This window comes from Penicillium crustosum (assembly GCF_028827405.1).
Source record: "Penicillium crustosum strain IBT 35664 chromosome Unknown utg000004l_segment0_segment0, whole genome shotgun sequence".
Lineage (NCBI taxonomy): Eukaryota > Fungi > Ascomycota > Eurotiomycetes > Eurotiales > Aspergillaceae > Penicillium > Penicillium crustosum.
In genome coordinates, this window is record NW_026623125.1 from 2,802,369 (window position 1) to 2,820,538 (window position 18,170).

General features: G+C 48.3%; 8 protein-coding genes across 8 annotated transcripts; 6 read left to right on the forward strand and 2 right to left on the reverse strand.

The window, feature by feature from the left end:
• Positions 1 to 311: 311 nt before the first annotated feature.
• Positions 312 to 1,534, reverse strand: N7487_010094 (zinc-dependent alcohol dehydrogenase family protein; the record flags this gene model as incomplete). Its single annotated transcript, XM_056877824.1, has 4 exons — positions 312 to 486; positions 554 to 908; positions 959 to 1,049; positions 1,109 to 1,534. 4 exons carry the CDS (start codon positions 1,532 to 1,534, stop codon positions 312 to 314), a joined length of 1,047 nt encoding a protein of 348 aa, XP_056726404.1.
• A 1,643-nt stretch (positions 1,535 to 3,177) lies between these two features.
• Positions 3,178 to 3,720, forward strand: N7487_010095 (uncharacterized protein; the record flags this gene model as incomplete). The annotated part of the gene is made up of 1 exon (XM_056877825.1): positions 3,178 to 3,720. The coding sequence occupies one exon, from the start codon at positions 3,178 to 3,180 to the stop codon at positions 3,718 to 3,720; it is 543 nt and encodes a 180-aa protein (XP_056726405.1).
• Positions 3,721 to 4,769: 1,049 nt separating this feature from the next.
• On the reverse strand, positions 4,770 to 5,576 carry N7487_010096 (Glucose/ribitol dehydrogenase; the record flags this gene model as incomplete). The annotated part of the gene is made up of 1 exon (XM_056877826.1): positions 4,770 to 5,576. One exon carries the CDS (start codon positions 5,574 to 5,576, stop codon positions 4,770 to 4,772), a length of 807 nt encoding a protein of 268 aa, XP_056726406.1.
• Positions 5,577 to 6,198: 622 nt separating this feature from the next.
• N7487_010097 (uncharacterized protein) lies at positions 6,199 to 7,322 on the forward strand (the record flags this gene model as incomplete). The annotated part of the gene is made up of 4 exons (XM_056877827.1): positions 6,199 to 6,303; positions 6,359 to 6,591; positions 6,644 to 6,990; positions 7,045 to 7,322. 4 exons carry the CDS (start codon positions 6,199 to 6,201, stop codon positions 7,320 to 7,322), a joined length of 963 nt encoding a protein of 320 aa, XP_056726407.1.
• A 1,809-nt stretch (positions 7,323 to 9,131) lies between these two features.
• Positions 9,132 to 9,630, forward strand: N7487_010098 (uncharacterized protein; the record flags this gene model as incomplete). The annotated part of the gene is made up of 2 exons (XM_056877828.1): positions 9,132 to 9,134; positions 9,268 to 9,630. The coding sequence occupies 2 exons, from the start codon at positions 9,132 to 9,134 to the stop codon at positions 9,628 to 9,630; spliced, it is 366 nt and encodes a 121-aa protein (XP_056726408.1).
• A 360-nt stretch (positions 9,631 to 9,990) lies between these two features.
• Positions 9,991 to 10,266, forward strand: N7487_010099 (uncharacterized protein; the record flags this gene model as incomplete). The annotated part of the gene is made up of 1 exon (XM_056877829.1): positions 9,991 to 10,266. The coding sequence occupies one exon, from the start codon at positions 9,991 to 9,993 to the stop codon at positions 10,264 to 10,266; it is 276 nt and encodes a 91-aa protein (XP_056726409.1).
• Positions 10,267 to 11,370: 1,104 nt separating this feature from the next.
• N7487_010100 (glycoside hydrolase family 16 protein) lies at positions 11,371 to 12,524 on the forward strand (the record flags this gene model as incomplete). The annotated part of the gene is made up of 2 exons (XM_056877830.1): positions 11,371 to 12,170; positions 12,224 to 12,524. 2 exons carry the CDS (start codon positions 11,371 to 11,373, stop codon positions 12,522 to 12,524), a joined length of 1,101 nt encoding a protein of 366 aa, XP_056726410.1.
• A 1,585-nt stretch (positions 12,525 to 14,109) lies between these two features.
• On the forward strand, positions 14,110 to 17,686 carry N7487_010101 (bifunctional cytochrome P450/NADPH--P450 reductase; the record flags this gene model as incomplete). Its single annotated transcript, XM_056877831.1, has 4 exons — positions 14,110 to 14,230; positions 14,308 to 14,553; positions 14,635 to 15,075; positions 15,135 to 17,686. The coding sequence occupies 4 exons, from the start codon at positions 14,110 to 14,112 to the stop codon at positions 17,684 to 17,686; spliced, it is 3,360 nt and encodes a 1,119-aa protein (XP_056726411.1).
• Positions 17,687 to 18,170: the final 484 nt, after the last annotated feature.

Here is an 18,170-nt window from a genome sequence, read left to right on the forward strand (position 1 = left end):
GTATCCCTAAACGGGCTGACAAGGCCTGAAGTGAGGAGCCGCTGGTTAAGGCCGAGGAGCCGGGGAGCAATTTGATGAAAGTTGGTTCAACTGAGAGCAAGTTGGTTGTCAATATTAACAAAAGTTCGACGTACACTACACCTGCCAACCACGTCTTCTTAGCCATGAGAGGCCAGATGAAACTCGGTGACCACCATGCTACAAAACAAGAGAAGTCTGAGAATCCAAACTTTCCTTAACATCCTGGATCCAACTGAATACATACACATGGAGGCTTCTCACTGCAGCTGAAGTTATAGCCCAGAGTCCATTCATATCTTGATAACAACCTTGCCTATGTGCTTTCCCGAGTAGAGGTAGTTGAAAGCATCCTTTGACTCATGGAAAGAGAAGATACGGTCAATAATTGGGCTGATGGCGACCTTCTTCTCTTCTAAAAATTGGCAGAGATTTTGGAAATCTCTCTTTGAGCCTGCCGTGATTCCCCTGCTGCCATGTCAGCTATTCATCGGCTGCAGGAACTTGCTTGAAGCCAGTAGAGAAAATGACCTACTTCAATTTGGCGCTCTTCCCCATCAGTGCCATGATGGCTGATGGCTCCCACTCTGTTGCGTAGCCCGCCAGGAAGCCTACAAGAGACACAGTGCCACCTCTCCTACGTAGGAGTCCGATATCATGTGGGATAGACCCAGGTCCTGAGTTATTGATGACGATGTCAACACCCCTACCGTTTGTAAGACCTTGAACTTGTGCTGCTTGATCAGGCGTGGTCTTATAGTTGATACCCTCGACTCGTGATCCCAGCTTCTTAATGCTTTCGATCTTCGCGTCAGAAGAGGACGTGATTATGGACTGAAGACCAGCAGCTTCGCAGAGTAAAACTGCGAACATGCTTACACCACCAGTGCCTATCTTGAGTCAGAGAGATCAGTCTTATTAATAGAGCTGGTCGTCTAACCTTGTAAGAGAGCGCTGCCAGTTTTAGACGATTCAGGCAGTGCGTCGAGCGCAGTCCAAGCCGTAAGCCCAGCACAAGCCAACGTGGAGCCCTAATTGAAAACTTAAATTGATGCGATATCACACAGGTTAAGTTGGGATATATACTAACCTCCTCCCATGATAGATAGTCGGGAATCTTGACTAAATATCTGTCTTCATAGACAGCATATTCACGGAGAACACCAGCAGTATCCCCACCAAGAGCGTTGATTGGTGTGTCGTCATTCCCCGTGAGATTACCGAGGTCACATATCGGTGAGACATGGTCACCAACAGAGATGCCTTCGACAGCTGGTCCGGTCTTTACTACCTCGGCGGCACAGTCCGAGCACGGTATACCGCGATCCTCAACCTCAACCGGGTACCTCCCATGTAACATACCCACATCACGGAAATTGAGGGAGACGGCATGGATTCTGATAAGCACCTCATGGGAGCTGAGATCCACTTGAAGCACTTCTGTCGACGGCTCAATAGTTCGAGGTAGTGCACCCGCAGTGCGCCTGAAGGCCGCATATGTTGAGGGGAACGACATGATGGTTAAGCTCGTGGCTGGAGGCGAATCCAGTGAGAGTGATAAAATGGATGTTGCGAGGACTTGTTTCTAGCCGGACCAAATATTTATGTACAATAAGTGCCACTTTAAGACATCATTTTTGCATTTGTAATAACATGACCTCGATTGAGTACGGTATGTCAGCATTACAATAGCAACCCCCCAAGCGGACTTGCGGGATTTCTTACATCCAATGCTGATCTGCCTGACCTACGCCGAAGCACAAGCATTTAAACGCGACTTAACAATTATAGTGGCAAATGATGAAGCCATTCAATTGGAGTGAAATCGACACTGCAACTTTCCTACATTATCTCGTATGGTCTGGGGCTTTATTGGCGTGTTGGCGGAAGAAACGAATGTAGAACACCTATTTACCAGAGCAAATTTCTTACTGTCAGAGCAATATTAAAATTTACAGGATTTGATGCTTGAGATGCAACTGTGTATGCATAGCTGGTCATGCAATAGAAGGAACAATGCTGCACATAAAAATGGCCTTGTCTAACAGTATTAGCTTACCAATTAGCCAAATAAACAAGCAAATTAAACAAGACGCTTCATCGTCCTTCAACTCCTAATTGATCCCACCGGTCGGTGGGTGAGTGGGTAGTCTATTCGGCCGGATGCCCTGGCAGGTGGGCTCTGTCACTCACTCAAGGCCAGACATATCACGGTTCGCTAGTTCCGTATTAGGCGATGGGCGAAGCATTGCTACGATCGAGAAATGAATGACTTCGACCACTCCAACCCAACCGTGACTGTATGTTCTCGAAAGCCTTAGCGATCCTCCTGCTCGAGCCGCAAGGAGATGGGACATATCTCCGTGGCAATCATGAATCTGCGGACGATATAGATGTGTTGCACATTGTAGATTGAGGGTGCATCCCATTACTATTCTGTTAGTGCACCAGGTCCAGCTCTTGCTTTTGATTTTTGCGCATTTTACGGAGTTTGGCAGCCGATATGATGGAAGCTACGGAGAAATAAACTAAACTTGCGTATTCACCACTCTCTTATCGTGTAAGTCACATAAGCACCCTACAGGCGGAAACAGAAAGGGAAGAGAGAAAAGAGGATTTGCCGCTAATGCACGCTCCAAGGTTGATGACAGCCGAATAAATAAACTTTCACACTAAGTGGGGCACAATCGGCCAACCATCCCTTTTGGGAACATATGAGGCGGAGATGAACAAGTAGACGTACAGTGATACTTGAAATCAATTTTACTCAATTCTCATATTCTTTATCTCCTAATGACGGTCCCACTTCAAGCGTACTAGTCCATATCAGGATATCAGGATATTATTCTGCGGGATAGATTCTGCTTGGAAGGGGTTGGAAATAAAGCAGCTAAAATCACGTGTCTCATAGCAGAGGACTTTGCAGAACTGTAATCGTTCCCCACGATTGAAAGATTTCTAAGCCTGCCCAGGTGATTCCTAAGCTTGATTTCTAAGCCTGATTCTAAGTCTGATTCTAAGTTGTATATATAAGGTAGACTAGACTTCTAATCTATACTTAAAACAGAAACGAAGTTCCTAGAAGAAACTGAAAAGCGAAAACCATCCCCTCATCTGCCTACTTCGACTCTGACTCAACAGAGCCAATCCCGACACAAAATGACGAGAAATGAGACATCCAGAGTTGCAAATACGTCGCTGGCATCATTGGCCATGGACATCGATCCAACATATCCGGGCACGATCATAAGAGTGGCGCTCGCTGGCGAATCCGTTCTCAACATATTTTTCTTCGGACTACCGTACATCTTTTCTCCACATTCAACCCTGAGACGCCACTTTTTACCTGAATCCACCACGAATGCTGGCGCATGGCCTTCTGCTGAAGCCTCTTCCCTTATGCAGTGGCTCGGCACACCCATGTTGGCCATAACGGCCGTGATGTTGCTTGCAATTCCCAACAGGTCGGGAGCTATTGAAGCAAGGCGGATTGTGTACATTTTGTTGGCCGTGCTAGAAGCCATGTGGATTGTACTTGTACTATGGCAAGCGTGGGCTGCAGGCGAGGATGCTAGTGGCCTGCGTTCTTCGGCATTGATGTATTATATGGCTGTGCCAATGACCGGATGGCTACTTTTCAGGTCCTGGGTATTATTCATGAAGCCAGACTGGATGGGAAGATATCGGGCAAAGGTCAATTAGCAGGAGGCCGTTCGGGCTTCCTGGCCATGTTTAGTAAGGCTTCGAGTGCGTCAAATGGGTGGCCAATGCTTGACAGACAGAAGTACTCAGTGAAAGCCAAGAAGCAGACGCTATAATGGCCAGTCTTTTACCAACCGTACACCTCCCAGATCCCAATATACATCTATCTCGAAAATATCCCTCAAGCTGTAGCGTGGTTCTTATTCATCCACCGGTCACCTCTTTCAATTCCCACGATCTCGCATTAGCATTAGATAATAAGACTATTTGGATCTGAGACCTGACTACTAGTTAGTGCTCATTAACCATTGGATCGAGCTGCGGTGAATCGGCCGAACATACCGCAATTCCATCCATCTCCTGGGTCAACGAAACTGCACTGAGCATTCGAACTCCTCAGGCAGCCCTGGTTCCTAGAGGTTAGTTAGACCTGTGGGATATCGTGATGCATCTGAAGTTAGATATCACAAACACCGGAAACTTTGGTGGTGTTGAAGGCGCTCAGCTATACGTGAGCTTCCCCGATGAGGCTGAGCAACCCATGCATCAATTGCGTGGCTTTTAAAAGATATTCCTTCGGAAGGGAAATTCTGGCACTGTCGGTTTCACCAGGGTCATGTAATATATGTTCCTGCCTGATTTTTCAAGCTAACTAGTGCCTGCTTTGTTTGGTCTCTCCTTCTTCCCTCGCTATGATTGTCCTCTCCTGCTCAGATTACCTCTTATCTTGCAATGGGACTCATTGATTGACCTTCTTCACCATTTAATACCCCTCGTGTATACTATGGAACCACGGTGATAAACCAGTTAGAAGCCTAGAAGAAAATTTCAATAAAAGCAAATTATTGCTAATTAAAGAAGCCAAAACTAGATGAGCTCGTAACGCAGTTCCAAGTAAGCTGGCCAACCCCTGTATTGTAATTGAGCCAACACATCCACCATTTAAGTACAAAGGGCTATCCGAGAGAGCGAGATAGCCATAGATTCATTCAATGGCTATTGTTTCCATAGGAAGCAATCTATTCATTAGTCATACTCGCAGCTCGTCCTCAGACCATCAACATTCCTCCGTTGGAATTTATGACGGATGCCGTCAAGTTGTAGTCTTTCATGCAGTACACATAAGCTTCTGCAACATCTTCAGCTTGCCCAATGGCCCCCGTCACAGAAGTACTACCGATAGCATCAATGCCTCTCTTACGCTCCTCAGGAGTAGAGTACCAGCGAGCTATGAGGTCTGTGTCAACGGGGCCAAGGCAGACCAGGTTTACGCGCACTGGCTTCATTTCCACCGCCAAACTTCGAACCATGCCCTCCAATGAGCCGGTATAGGCTCCCAGCGCATTCCAATTGGGGTAAGGACGATAGGCGCTGATTCCGGAGGTGAACGAAATACTGGATGCAGGGCCCGGTGCCATGTGCTTCATCGCATGTTTTGCTATCAACAATGGGGCAAAGAAGCGCACTAGGCCAGTTTCTTTGATGAAAGTGAAGTCGATTTCCGATAAAGGCTTTGGGTTTGGGTGATCACCAGCAGTAAAAATGACATGATTTAACTGCCGAGTTCCTTCCAACGTCGCGGCTTTGAAAAGACTTTCGATGTTGGATTCAAGTAGGCTCTCTTGCTTCAAGTCGCACGCAAAGCCAGTGATTTCGCAAGCAGTCGATGGGTATGACTCGCGAAGGCGCGAGGTGGAGGCGGAAACACGATCAAGGTTGGAACTTGAAAGAATGACTGAAGCAGCGCCATATTCAACCACAGCTTCGGCGACAGCGTAACCAACACCAGCAGTCCCGCCAATGATGAGGATATTTGCTCCAGCAAGTTTCGAGATATGTTTGTTCACAGGCGACATTTTGAAGGTGACGAAATAATCTTTTTGAATAAGGGAGTCGTTCGTTTCAGATTCGCGTCCGTGGTGAAATATCCGCCAATTGGGAAAAATAAAGTATTCATTCTGGACCGGATAGACCCTGAATTTATCTACATGCAGTCCCCATCACGATCGATTCATTTCATACTTCGCTGGTCACAAAGGCTTACAAACTCCTCATGACTGCTTATAAACACTGAACTTATGATCTACCGGATAGAAGATTGATAAAATCTAAAACGTTGAAATACAAGTATTGTGACCGGCTACCCTCTCTCCGGTGGCGTAGGCTCCGCCATAGAGCCGCAGCAACCAATCATATGTACTAGATAAGGGCCGCTTTCGAGTCCACATACTTAGACGCAGATGGGTGTACATTCCGACCTGAATATTTCATGACTCAAAATATACGATCCATGGATATTAGTTTCCTAGCTTACCAATTCACGTCATCCTCTTATATATAACAAAGACAAACCTCACCAAACTTCGCTCTCTTTTTATTACAAAATCAGAACACCCCTTTTTCACTCACAAGCTCCATCTTCGTCTCTTACTTTATCTCCTTGATCTTGCTCCACACATATTTGAAGACGTGTTGGAAATGGTTGTCGTAGCCGTTGCAGGTGGTACCAGTGGCCTTGGCCTGACTATTGTGCAAGCCTTGAAAGTTCAAGGGAAACATGAAGTTCTTGTCTTGAGCCGAAAGGTGAGATGATCCTCGAGAATTTACCTCTAATTGTTCAGTAGCTCATTATAAGCAGGAAAACACAGAACTTGGAAAAAAGCTTGGAGCTCTTGTTGTCGCCATTGATTACAGGAACGTCAACTCTATCGAATCGGCTTTGGAAGCCAACAACGTCGACACTGTTATATGCACGATCAATTCCCAGGACGATCTTGAACCGGAGCGAAATTTGATCCTTGCTGCGGACAGATCGCCTGTTACAAGAAGGATTATACCTAGTATTTTTGCCGGTTTTACCTATCCCATCAAGTAAGCATCTTTATGAATTGGGAAAGGGGAGCAAAAACTAATTCCCCCTCAGATACCCAGACAGTTCCCCTGTTGCGAAAGCCAAAGCTGAAGCTATTAAGACCGTCAAAAAGACATCATTGGAGTACACTGCGATCTACAATGGTATATTCCTTGATTACTATGCTGCACCGCAATTGAAGGCCAATATACCACCTTGGCCATTGTTTGTTGATATCCTCCACGAATCAGCGGCAGTCCCAGGCTCAGGGGATGATCTCGTCGTTTTCACTCACAGCACCGACATCGCTAAGTTCGTTGTTTCGAGCTTAGATCTTCCAAAATGGCGAGAGGAAAGTTATATTCTGGGAGAGAAATTCACATGGCATGAGTTTATCAAGCTGGCAGAGGATGCAAAAGGTATATAACAACTCTATTTCATCCTGAAAATATCTGCTGACAGGCCCATATTAGGATCCAAGTTTAACGTGATACATGACTCCGAGGCAGACTTAAGGGCCGGAAGAGTTTCAATGCTGCCTAGTTACAGCAAAATGTTCCCACTCCCTGAAGCTGGTATTCAAGCTTTGCTCTCCACTGCTGGAATGTGGTTCGTGAATAAAGAGCTTGATTTGAATCCCCAACATGCGTTGAACAATGATTTTCCAGAAATCAAACCGATGAAGGTGAAGGATTTCTTGGAATCGTCTTGGAAGGGCACTGATGCAACGGGATCGGATGTTAAGATGTAACATATATCAATTGAAAATTGGTTGATATCGGCTTTTTATTCCCAGATGTAATTTCGGATGCCTTGTTTCAATGTTTTAACCCTGCCCTCAGCATTGAATTTCCTTCCCCACTCTCCACGTTGAGGTTTTGTATCGAACAATGATGGAGGCCCAATCAAGCCAGTTGATATTTGTGGATCGCGGGAAATATCGAATCAGCATTCATAGTACTCTGTATGTCTTCTAAAGTAATCGGCCGCGTTTTATCCGAGAAATGCCGTGGCAAATCGCTACCTAACAATCTGAGACCTATGCTATATATTTCTACTAGCACAATATCTAGACCAAGGGGCAAGGAGTTAAAACCAAGGTTTCAGCTATGCAGGAAAGGGGCAGAGCCTATGCAAGGCTTAATTTAAGCCGAAAGCCGAACGACGAGGCAGGCTTTTTGCCTTCTTTTTGTTTATCTGCATAGATCGTCATCCAAGTTTCCCCCTGCTTGCTTAGTGCTGCTAATTTTGGGACTTCCATTTCCAAAAAAGCTCTAGAATCCGCTAGCATGTCGTCAACCGTAGCATTTCCACAGACCCTTGCCGATCAATCTTATCTTCACAAATACAGCCATAATATATCTTCTCTACTATATAAATCCTTGCTAACAACTCATTCGCATGCACGATTTCAAGGATGTCCCTTATGGAGTACGGAATCACCGGAAACAGCGACGCTGGTGCCGCAAACTCCTGGCTCTTATGGTAAATGCTTGGGACCTATCCCATCGTCACGCATGACGTGTCAGTTCTTATTTTCCATCGTCGCCGTAGTTTCCGGATCCCAATGTAATAAGCAATTGAAAAAATAGACAATTTTACATCCCCACGACCAGCTTGGAGAGCAGGTATTGCATGTAGAGTGTTAAAATTAATGGTGAACGGCCAGAAAGAAAACTGGTTCGAACACGATGATGTTATGACGAATGGTGGCACGATTACATGTGAGTCTGGAAGAATGCGAAGGCGTGGGAGAGTAGTGAGGTCCCGCCTTCTCCAGGACACGTGCAGTTGGACAAGGGTTGGCCTTTGGGTGTATTAAGTTGTAGAGTGGGCTGGATAATGCTTTACGCTTAAGTCTGTCCAAGCTGAGCCGCAATTTTATTACCTGCAATCACCACATACATCCAAACATACTACCAAGGTAATTCATTTAGTCTTATTTAGTCTCTCGGGAGTTTTCTGGGCATTTGTCCACCACATGGCCCGAGTCGCCCGTTGCATTTCTTTTCCGCTTATTATGATAACAAGACTTTTCATGTGTGACATGCATACCTAGGCAAATGCATGTGGGTTTGCTGCAAGGCTTGGTACCCCGTACAGCCGGCGCTCTATCCTGAATTGACAGAATCCAACCCAGAATTACGAGGACAACGAAAGTAACCAGCCAATAATCGCACTAGACAAGGATTGCTTGAACTAAATTCCAAGTTTGTGCTGTGCGAAAGGGAGATCGCTGCTCTTTCAGGCCGCCAAGACTGGCGTCCCCTTGACGTCAGAAGCGGGATGAGAGGTTGGGGTGTGCAATCGAGAGGGGAATTGTGAGACTGGATTCCGGTTTTAATAAGACCTGAGGCTCTTGCTATGAAGGGTTTTTATTTCCAACTTTTATCATCCGTTGTGTGGGTGGTTTTGTCTCGATTTTCTGTACCAACTCTTTTTTGGTTGCTGGAGTCAAGATCGCATCAAGACCCACTGTTCTGCATAGAATCGCCTGCCACCAGAGGCTGAGGAAATAAATTCCCCGATATCAGGTCAAAAGCATTGACACCCTGCAGTTATGGTAAGTTAATTTCCTCGGACACTGCTGAAGCCCTCTTCCGTGGCTCACCCAAGCAACCCCCACGCGGGCCGCACAAAGAACCACGGATCGCATACTCTAAAACTCATAGAAGCTAACATTCTCGCTTCCCTAGGCTCCTATGAATTCCATCCTTGAGCCACGGCAGTCAAGCGCCGATAACTGCCCAAGCACAATCAGCGGCGGTGGGATTGCGGGTATCGTCATCGGTTCGATCGCAGGGACCCTCCTCATCCTCTGGCTGTGGCGAATATTTCGACTTCCCGGAGCGTGGAGCGGCGGCGATACACCTGACGTCGGTTACCGGCCTCCAATTACTCGCAGCAGCACGAGTAGCCGCGGACGGCGACAGCGTCGTCGTCCGTCCGGAACGTACGTTGATTATGTCGAGAAGCCGACTACCGTACGCAGCGCACGTCGATATAGGGATCACGATGATTTGCGCCGGCCGGCGAAGGTTTATATGACGGAGCCGTGAGTCATGGTGGGAATTATACATAAGACATATAAAATGATTGGAGTGGGTTAATTGGTCATTTGGCCATTGGTCTCGAACATCTCAATTGGCACTGGTGTTTGCTATTTTTGGTTTCATAAGTTCTCGAGGAAATGGGTGAGCCAGGGATGGAGCCAAGTAATTATGAGACATGACATACGGAGTACATATGACTGCGAGCTTTTATGATTTGATGAGAAATAAATTCTTGAACTGGATTACCTGGTCTGTGCATGTGATGCTTCCTTTGTTTCGAATTGAGAATCAGATCTGGACACCAACCTCCTGAGTTTGGATCCCACCGTATAGTTAAGAACAATCCAATCTAGTTGAGTCCTCGACATGCACACTGCGCATGTGGCTGGATGTCTACACAAGCTAGTTGGACAAGTTGCTGACGGGTACCTGAGTGGCGAGGGACTGCGTTCCTTGGCCTGGTCCAGCAGGACTTGGCTGTGTGTCACCACCGAATACGGAGCAGTGGCGTGGCGTTCGATCGATCAGAATTACCGAAGTCACCGAAATAGAACTCCGAGCCAGAAAGTCGAGTCCACCCAAGGGCGATCGCACGAGAACGAGAACGCCGCACCCATGATTTCGTTTTCTTTTGACGAATAAGAGGGCAGAGAAGTATAGTTTATTAAGCTAACATCGTTCGCTACATGGGAAAGCGCATTAATGAGCGGCTGCGCAAGCAGGTAAGACAGGGGAAGGGCCCACAGGGGGGAAGAAGAGAAAGAGAAAAACTTGGGTTTGACATCTCCACTCATTGACTGGGGGGTGGACTTGGCATCTTGGTAGCTTTGTTCCTAAACCCCCTGAGCGGAGTGTTCCTAAGAATTTATTTTTTAGTTTGTTATGGTTTGAGGAACTGGAAGAACTTTGTTATTGATGCCTAGTTGTTATGATTTTCAAATTTTTGTGTTTAAGGGGTACATGCATGATGATCTGTACGGAGTGAAATCTTGGAGTTATTACCCCGTGGCCTTTGTTATCAATTGGGCTCTGATCTTCGTTGCAGACGTGATTCCCCCTCGAATGGTCTCTAGACTTGCACTAAACAACCAGTCTTATCCTGGATTTGAGTCAAGGGATATCAATAGATAAGATGAAGAACAACATAGTGTTTGGTCTCAGACATGAAACTATTGCACTCGTAGAGTGTGGAGTATTTGTGTATTCAATCCTGTTCGATCCTTATCAGGGTTCTTGGCGATCATCCCATCGGTGGGTAGGTTGTAGCCAATCAGGAGCGTCTGCCTCAGTGGAAAACACTGAGCGAACCAAAAGGGGTTAAGCCTTGCGCACAGGGCCCCTGGGGGAGAGCTCAATGAGGTTAGTGAGATGCGCCACAATGGAGGCCCCTAACCCCGATTGGGCTAGCATAGCTCGACCATAATCTCTGCAGGTTTTCCCCTTACACTCGATGGAGTACAACGGTGCACAGAAAAATAATGAGGCCCAAAACACCACTAGCCCATAATGCAAGTCCACTTGCGTCTAAATTGGACCGTCGTGGCTGATTTCTCCCCCCGTTTTCTTGATGTTCTCTCCTTCAACACACTCTTAGGATATTGCTGCTGGCAGACTGCCTTCCACTCATTACCGTGCACTCGCACATCCGCTCTTTATCGAATTTCGAGTACTCTCGAGTCCATTCCTTTTTATTTTGACGGTCCAATAGCAGCACACCGAGCAATCGTTTATATAGATCAGCCCGCCATGTTTATCTCTCGCATTGCCGTTCTAGCAGCTTTGGCTAGCTACGCCACGGCTCAAACCTCGACCGACTGTGACCCGACGAAGAAGTCATGCCCTGCGGATCCCGCCCTTGGCACCGAATACACATGGAACTTCAACACGACCTTGGACGACAAGGTCTGGAATATGGCCACCGGAACCTACGATTACGATGACGATGGAGCCAAGTTTACCCTCTCGAAGGAGGGAGAGTCCACCCTTCTACAATCCAACTTCTACATATTCTTCGGTGTCGTTGAGGCTCACGTCAAGATGGCCAAGGGCGGCGGTCTAGTCAGCAGTGTGGTCTTGGAGTCCGACGATTTGGATGAGATCGATTGGGAGTGGGTGGGATACAACACTAGTGAAGTGCAGTCCAACTTCTTTGGCAAGGGTAACGATACCACCTTCGATCGCGGCGGAAAGCACTATGTCGCGAACGCAGATACCGAGTTCCACAACTACACCACCTACTGGGACCAGGATAAACTCCAGTGGTGGATTGACGGCGATATGGTTCGCGAACTGAAGTACTCCGAGAAGTCAACTTTGTTTGGCGAAAACTACCCGCAGACCCCCTGCCGTGTCCAATTCAGCCTCTGGCCTGCTGGTCAGAAAAAGGCAGCACAGGGTACTATCGAGTGGGCTGGTGGCCTTGTCGACTGGGATGCCGCCCCTTTTAGTATGACCCTTGGCAAGCTGCGCGTCAAAGATTTCCACTCTGGCAAGGAGTACAGCTACGGTGACCACTCAGGTTCCTGGCAGAGCATCAAAGTGGAGGAGTAAGTGTGCCCGGATTAGAATCACCCAGAATATCACTAATGCGACGTAACAGTGGAAACTCGACCGTACTGGAGGAACTAAATAAGCCTGCGGAGAAGTCACTGTCCGAGAAATGGGATGATCTCGGCGAGGGAGCCCATATCGGAGTCTACGTTGGCGCCGCCGCCGCCGGTGCTCTTTGTATCGCAGCCTTTGTATTCTTCTGCCTACGCCAGCGCCGCAAGGGCCGTCTCGAGAATGCCTTGGGCAACAGCCCAGTTCCCCTTAACCGTGATGAGATGCAGAACTTCCAGAAGGACTGGAGGCAGAGCGAATGGAAGCAGAATGGTGGTTACCAGCAGGTCAGCAACTAGCCTGCTTGTCAAGTACAGCGACTAGTAACCCCACGAACTTGCTCTTGGACCTCTATAATGAATAGTTCCGTGATTCCTTTTCCTTTCGTTTCGCGCCGTGCCCGGTATTACAGATTGCTACCATGACGACATATTCTGTGCATCTGTAATGGCCGACGGAGTCGGAATAATGTGCCTTTTCCTTTCGTCCCGGCTTACCGGCTTACCGTCATTTTTTTTTCTACTGCTATGTTGCCTCTGCCTCGTGTATACGCAGAGCCACTCACTCCGATCGCCTGTTCTGTTGATATCCCTTTTTGATCCTCGGATCACAACTTCCTTTCATTGGCGTTGTTCAGGTCGCCTGTTGCTTCGTTTGCAATCTGCTTCTCAACACATCTATGTAAATATATTACCCTACCAAACGGGTTTTCTTCCAATCCTTTACTTCTTGATCTTAGTGGGAAATTGTTCGACTAGTATCTACCTAGGGTTCATCTTACCTATTCCATGCGACAAACCATCTGATATTTTACCATACCAGAGGTGTCTAGACCTTTGAATATTTGTGATTTTGTTAAAGCCACTTGATGACACCTCACCTCGTAACCTTGGCATGCAGCCCATATCACAAGTACTGTATTGCACGTGTCTTATGCGCCTCTGATGAAGTGTGGCACGTAGGGCTTTGGTCGTATAGATCAGGTAAAAGAAAAAAAAAACATGTTGTGCAACATGACATTTTGGCGGTAGTAATACCCAATAGGACTGAAGTCCCTGGTGGCAAAGGTCAGCCCCGGTACTGTAGAGGATCTCATGCAGGATGATCTCACCCAGTTGTACATTCTCGAGGGAAGTCAGTTGTATAAATAAACCCGTCGTCATGTTATAGTCCAAACGTGGACCTAGCAATCGGAGTCGGCGCGACTACGAACCGGCACTAGTTAGAGTACCTATTGCCTGAGAGGGATATTCCTGCGAGGTGGATCTGGGGGTGTGGATATATGTTGTATAGTGGATTCATTTGTGCCGAGGTTGCCTTAAATGATGCCTTATCGGCGGGATTCGTGTCAAATCCGACCGGCCGTAGAATTAAAAATTGTGGCTGACGAGATCTCGGCATGGCCGATTGATACACGACAATCCTGATTGGACTTGAATGGATGCTTTGTACGGAGTAGTGGAACTGAGTATCCCAACACAGCCCTGTAGATGAAACAAATGAAATAAGTAAAGTTATGTAATTTGTGCAGTTATAAGGTATCTGTTATGATTCCACTTGTACATTTAATTAAAAAAACAGCGGAACCGAGGCCGGTTAGTCGGTGAGGTCACCATTTTCTTTAAATAGACCATTACCTCTCCCTACTTCGTTCTTTAATATTTCAATTATAATCCCCAGGTACCCGTGGACATTTTGATATATCATACACAGTCGTTGACCAGGATTACGACGCCACCGGGTTTAGTGGGACAAATCCTCGCAACCCCGCCTTCCAAGGTTTACTATCCTACATTCTTGAACATCCCACTTTGTGATCCACACAAATTCAACAATCATCCAAATTGATCCAACTTCACAACTGTAAGGCGGAAATCATACGCCATGGCCTCGACCAAGCAGGTCCCAATTCCGGGCCCCAAGGGCGTCCCATTCTTGGGAAACATCTACGACATCGAGCCAGAGGTGCCCGTGAACAGCTTCGAGAGGATGGCCGAGAGCTATGGTATGGATCTAGACCTGCGCGGCCGGGAATGTTAATTGCGAACAAACGGACTAATTTCTGTGTTTATCACCTTTCAGGCCCAATCTTTCGATTGACCACCTTTGGCAGACCACGAGTCTTTATCAGCTCCCATGAGCTGGTAGATGAAGTCTGCGATGAGGAACGCTTCGGCAAAATGGTCTCAGCTGGTCTGGCTGAGATCCGCAACGGTGTTCACGACGGTCTCTTCACCGCGAACTATCCCGGCGAAGAGAACTGGGCTATTGCACACCGTGTTCTTGTGCCTGCGTTCGGTCCGCTCATGATTCGCGGCATGTTTGATGGTGGGTGTCCATTTCCTGTCGGCTTTGAGACCTCTGGGCTATCGAATTAGGTGAAAAGTTTTGGCTAATCTCTGGAATTAGAAATGTATGATATTGCAACTCAACTGGTTATGAAATGGGCTCGGGTTGGCCCTACAGTTCCTATCCAGGTCACGGATGACTTCACCCGCTTGACACTGGATACCATTGCTCTTTGCGCTATGGGCACTCGATTCAACTCATTCTATCATGATGAGATGCACCCATTCGTCGAGGCAATGGTTGGTTTGCTAGCTGGGTCTGGAAACCGGGCTCTTCGGCCTGCTTTGTTCAACAGCCTGCCTACTGCGGAAAACAACAAGTACTGGAGTGATATCGAGTATCTGCGGAACCTAGCCCGGGAATTAGTGGATTCGCGGAAGGAGAACCCCGTCGAGAAGAAGGATCTCCTCAATGCGCTTATCCTTGGTCGCGACCCGCAGACTGGCCGGGGCATGACAGATGACTCAATTGTAGACAACATGATCACATTCCTCATCGCTGGTAAGTGGGCAAGTCCTGCAATGCGTGTATTATCTCGGACCTAACTTGGAACTTTATAGGACACGAGACCACATCCGGCATGTTGTCATTCCTGTTCTACTATCTTCTCAAGAGCCCGAGCGCATACAAGAAGGCCCAAGAGGAAGTCGACCGAGTGATTGGCAAACGCAAAATCACCGTCGATGACATGTCCAAGCTGCCATACATCACCGCTGTGATGCGCGAGACGCTGCGCCTAAAGCCAACAGCCCCCATGATTGCCCTGCACCCCCACCCCACTAAGAACCACGAGGATCCTGTTACACTTGGAGGTGGCAAATATGTACTTCACAAGGACGAGACCATTGCGCTCATGCTTACGAAAATGCACCGCGACCCCAAGGTCTACGGCCCCGACGCCGATGAGTTCAAGCCAGAGCGCATGCTCGATGAAAACTTCGAGAAACTGCCCAAGAACGCCTGGAAGCCATTTGGAAATGGTATGCGAGGCTGTATTGGACGGCCCTTCGCATGGCAAGAGGCTCTCCTGGTTGTTGCGATTTTGCTGCAGAACTTCAACTTCCAGATGGACAACCCCAGCTACGACCTCCGCATTAAGCAGACACTTACTATCAAGCCCAAGGACTTCCACATGAAGGCTACACTGAGAGATGGCCTCGACCCCACGCAGCTCAGCACTACACTCAGTGGTTCTGCAGTTGCACCGACAGAGACTGGCGCTGGCAGCCGGGATCGCAAGCCCAAGGCCGCACCCGTGGATGGCAAGCTGAAGCCAATGCACGTATTTTACGGCAGTAATACGGGAACTTGTGAGGCATTCGCCCGCAGGCTTGCCGATGATGCCACTGCGTATGGATACGCTGCGAAGACAAGCTCTTTGGATTCAGCAATGCAGAATATCCCTAAGAACGACCCCGTGGTCTTTATCTCAGCTTCTTATGAGGGACAACCCCCAGATAACGCGGCTCACTTCTACGAGTGGCTCAGTGGGCTGAAGGATAACGAGTTGGATGGTGTCAACTACGCAGTGTTTGGCTGTGGCCACCATGATTGGTCATCCACATTCTACCGTATCCCCAAGGCTATCGACGAACTAGCCAAGAACAATGGAGCTAACAAGCTCTGCAATATTGGTCTTGCTGACGCAGCAAACTCTGACATGTTCACCGATTTCGATGGCTGGGGTGAGACCTCATTCTGGCCGGCTGTGATGGCTAAGTTCGGTGGCGCTAGCCCTGATACTGCTGCCAAGCCGAAGTCTTCATTGCAAGTGGAAGTGAGCTCGGGCATGCGCGCATCCACCCTGGGTCTGCAGCTCGAAGAGGGCTTCGTCATTGAGAACCAGCTCCTTACGCCACCCGGAGCCCCAGCCAAACGAGTTGTTAAGTTCAAGCTGCCATCGGACATGACCTACCAGTGCGGTGATTACCTCGCAGTGCTCCCCGTGAACCCAAGCTCAGTGGTCCGTCGCGCAATCCGCCGCTTCGACCTCCCCTGGGATGCCGTAATCAAAGTCCAAAAACCTTCAGGCTCAACAGCCTCCCCCTCGATCCCCATCGACACACCCATCTCAGCGTTCGAGCTCCTATCCACCTACGTCGAGCTATCCCAGCCCGCCTCAAAGCGCGATCTCAACGTCCTAGCCGATGCCGCCATTTCAGATGCAGAACTTCAAGCCGAACTACGCTACCTCGCCTCCAGCCCTAGCCGCTTCACCGAAGAAATCGTCAAGAAGCGCGTCAGCCCACTGGATCTCCTAACCCGCTATCCCGAAATCAAGCTCCCTATCGGTGATTTCCTCGCAATGCTTCCACCCATGCGCGTCCGCCAATACTCCATCTCCTCGTCACCACTAGTCGACCCATCCGAATGCTCCATCACCTTCACCGTACTCAGCGCACCAGCACTCGCCAACGCCACCCCCGAGAGCACCGAAAAGTTCGAGCAATACCTGGGCGTCGCATCAAACTATCTCTCCGAACTCCAAGCCGGCGAACGCGCACACATCACCGTCCGCCCCTCACACTCCGGCTTCAAGCCACCAGTGGATCTCGAAACACCGATGATCATGGCCTGCGCGGGTAGTGGTCTCGCGCCATTCCGCGGTTTCGTCATGGAGCGCGCGGAGAAAATCCGCGGCCGTCGCAGCTCACCCGACTCCGATGAGCTACATGACAACGAGGCTATCAAGCCAGCCAAGGCAATCCTCTACATTGGCTGCCGCACCCAGGGCCAGGATGATATCCACGCCGCTGAACTTGCGGAGTGGGCTGCACTAGGCGCTGTCGATGTCCGCTGGGCCTATAGTCGTCCCGCTGATGGAAGCAAGGGACAACATGTTCAGGATCTCATGCTTGAGGACCGTGAAGAGCTAGTGAAACTGTTTGATGAAGGTGCGAACATTTATGTTTGCGGTAGTACTGGTGTTGGTGCTGGTATTCGCGAGGCTTGCAAGCAGATGTATCTCGAGAAGCGTCGTGCTAAGCACGCTGAGCTTAAGGAGAAGGGCGAGACTCCGCCTGGTGCTGAGCTTGACGAGGATCAGGCTGCTGAGCAGTTCTTTGATAATTTGAGGACGAAGGAGCGGTATGCTACCGATGTGTTTACTTAGTTTAGCGTCTTTTGTGAATATTCAATTTGGATTTGTTTATATTATCATCGTTCGCTATTTATGCATAGAATCCGAGCACTTTTGCAATTGATGCCGAAATGGCTGCATCCGAGGCTCGACGCGGCCTCCTTTGTCCACTGAACTCGGGTACTTTCGGTCCATACACGGGATGTGGAGTAAATAATCTTATGGATTGGCTATTCGGCCCGATTCTAATCGGAGTTGAGGCGGCGAAACCGCTCCGATTCCCGAGCTGAAAATGGTTCTCAGCGATCGCGTTGAACATTATGCTCTAACAGGCTTTGTGTTTTCCGGTCGTTTTCACTTGCCCAGCTTAGATGCCGACGGTTTCAAGCAAAACAGAAATCATAGTAATATTTTGGAAACCCATATAACAAAGAACGGGCAAACAATATGTAATTTTCTATAATTCACGGTCATAGTTCCAATGATGAGTTTAAATCATTTAGAATCAATCACTAGT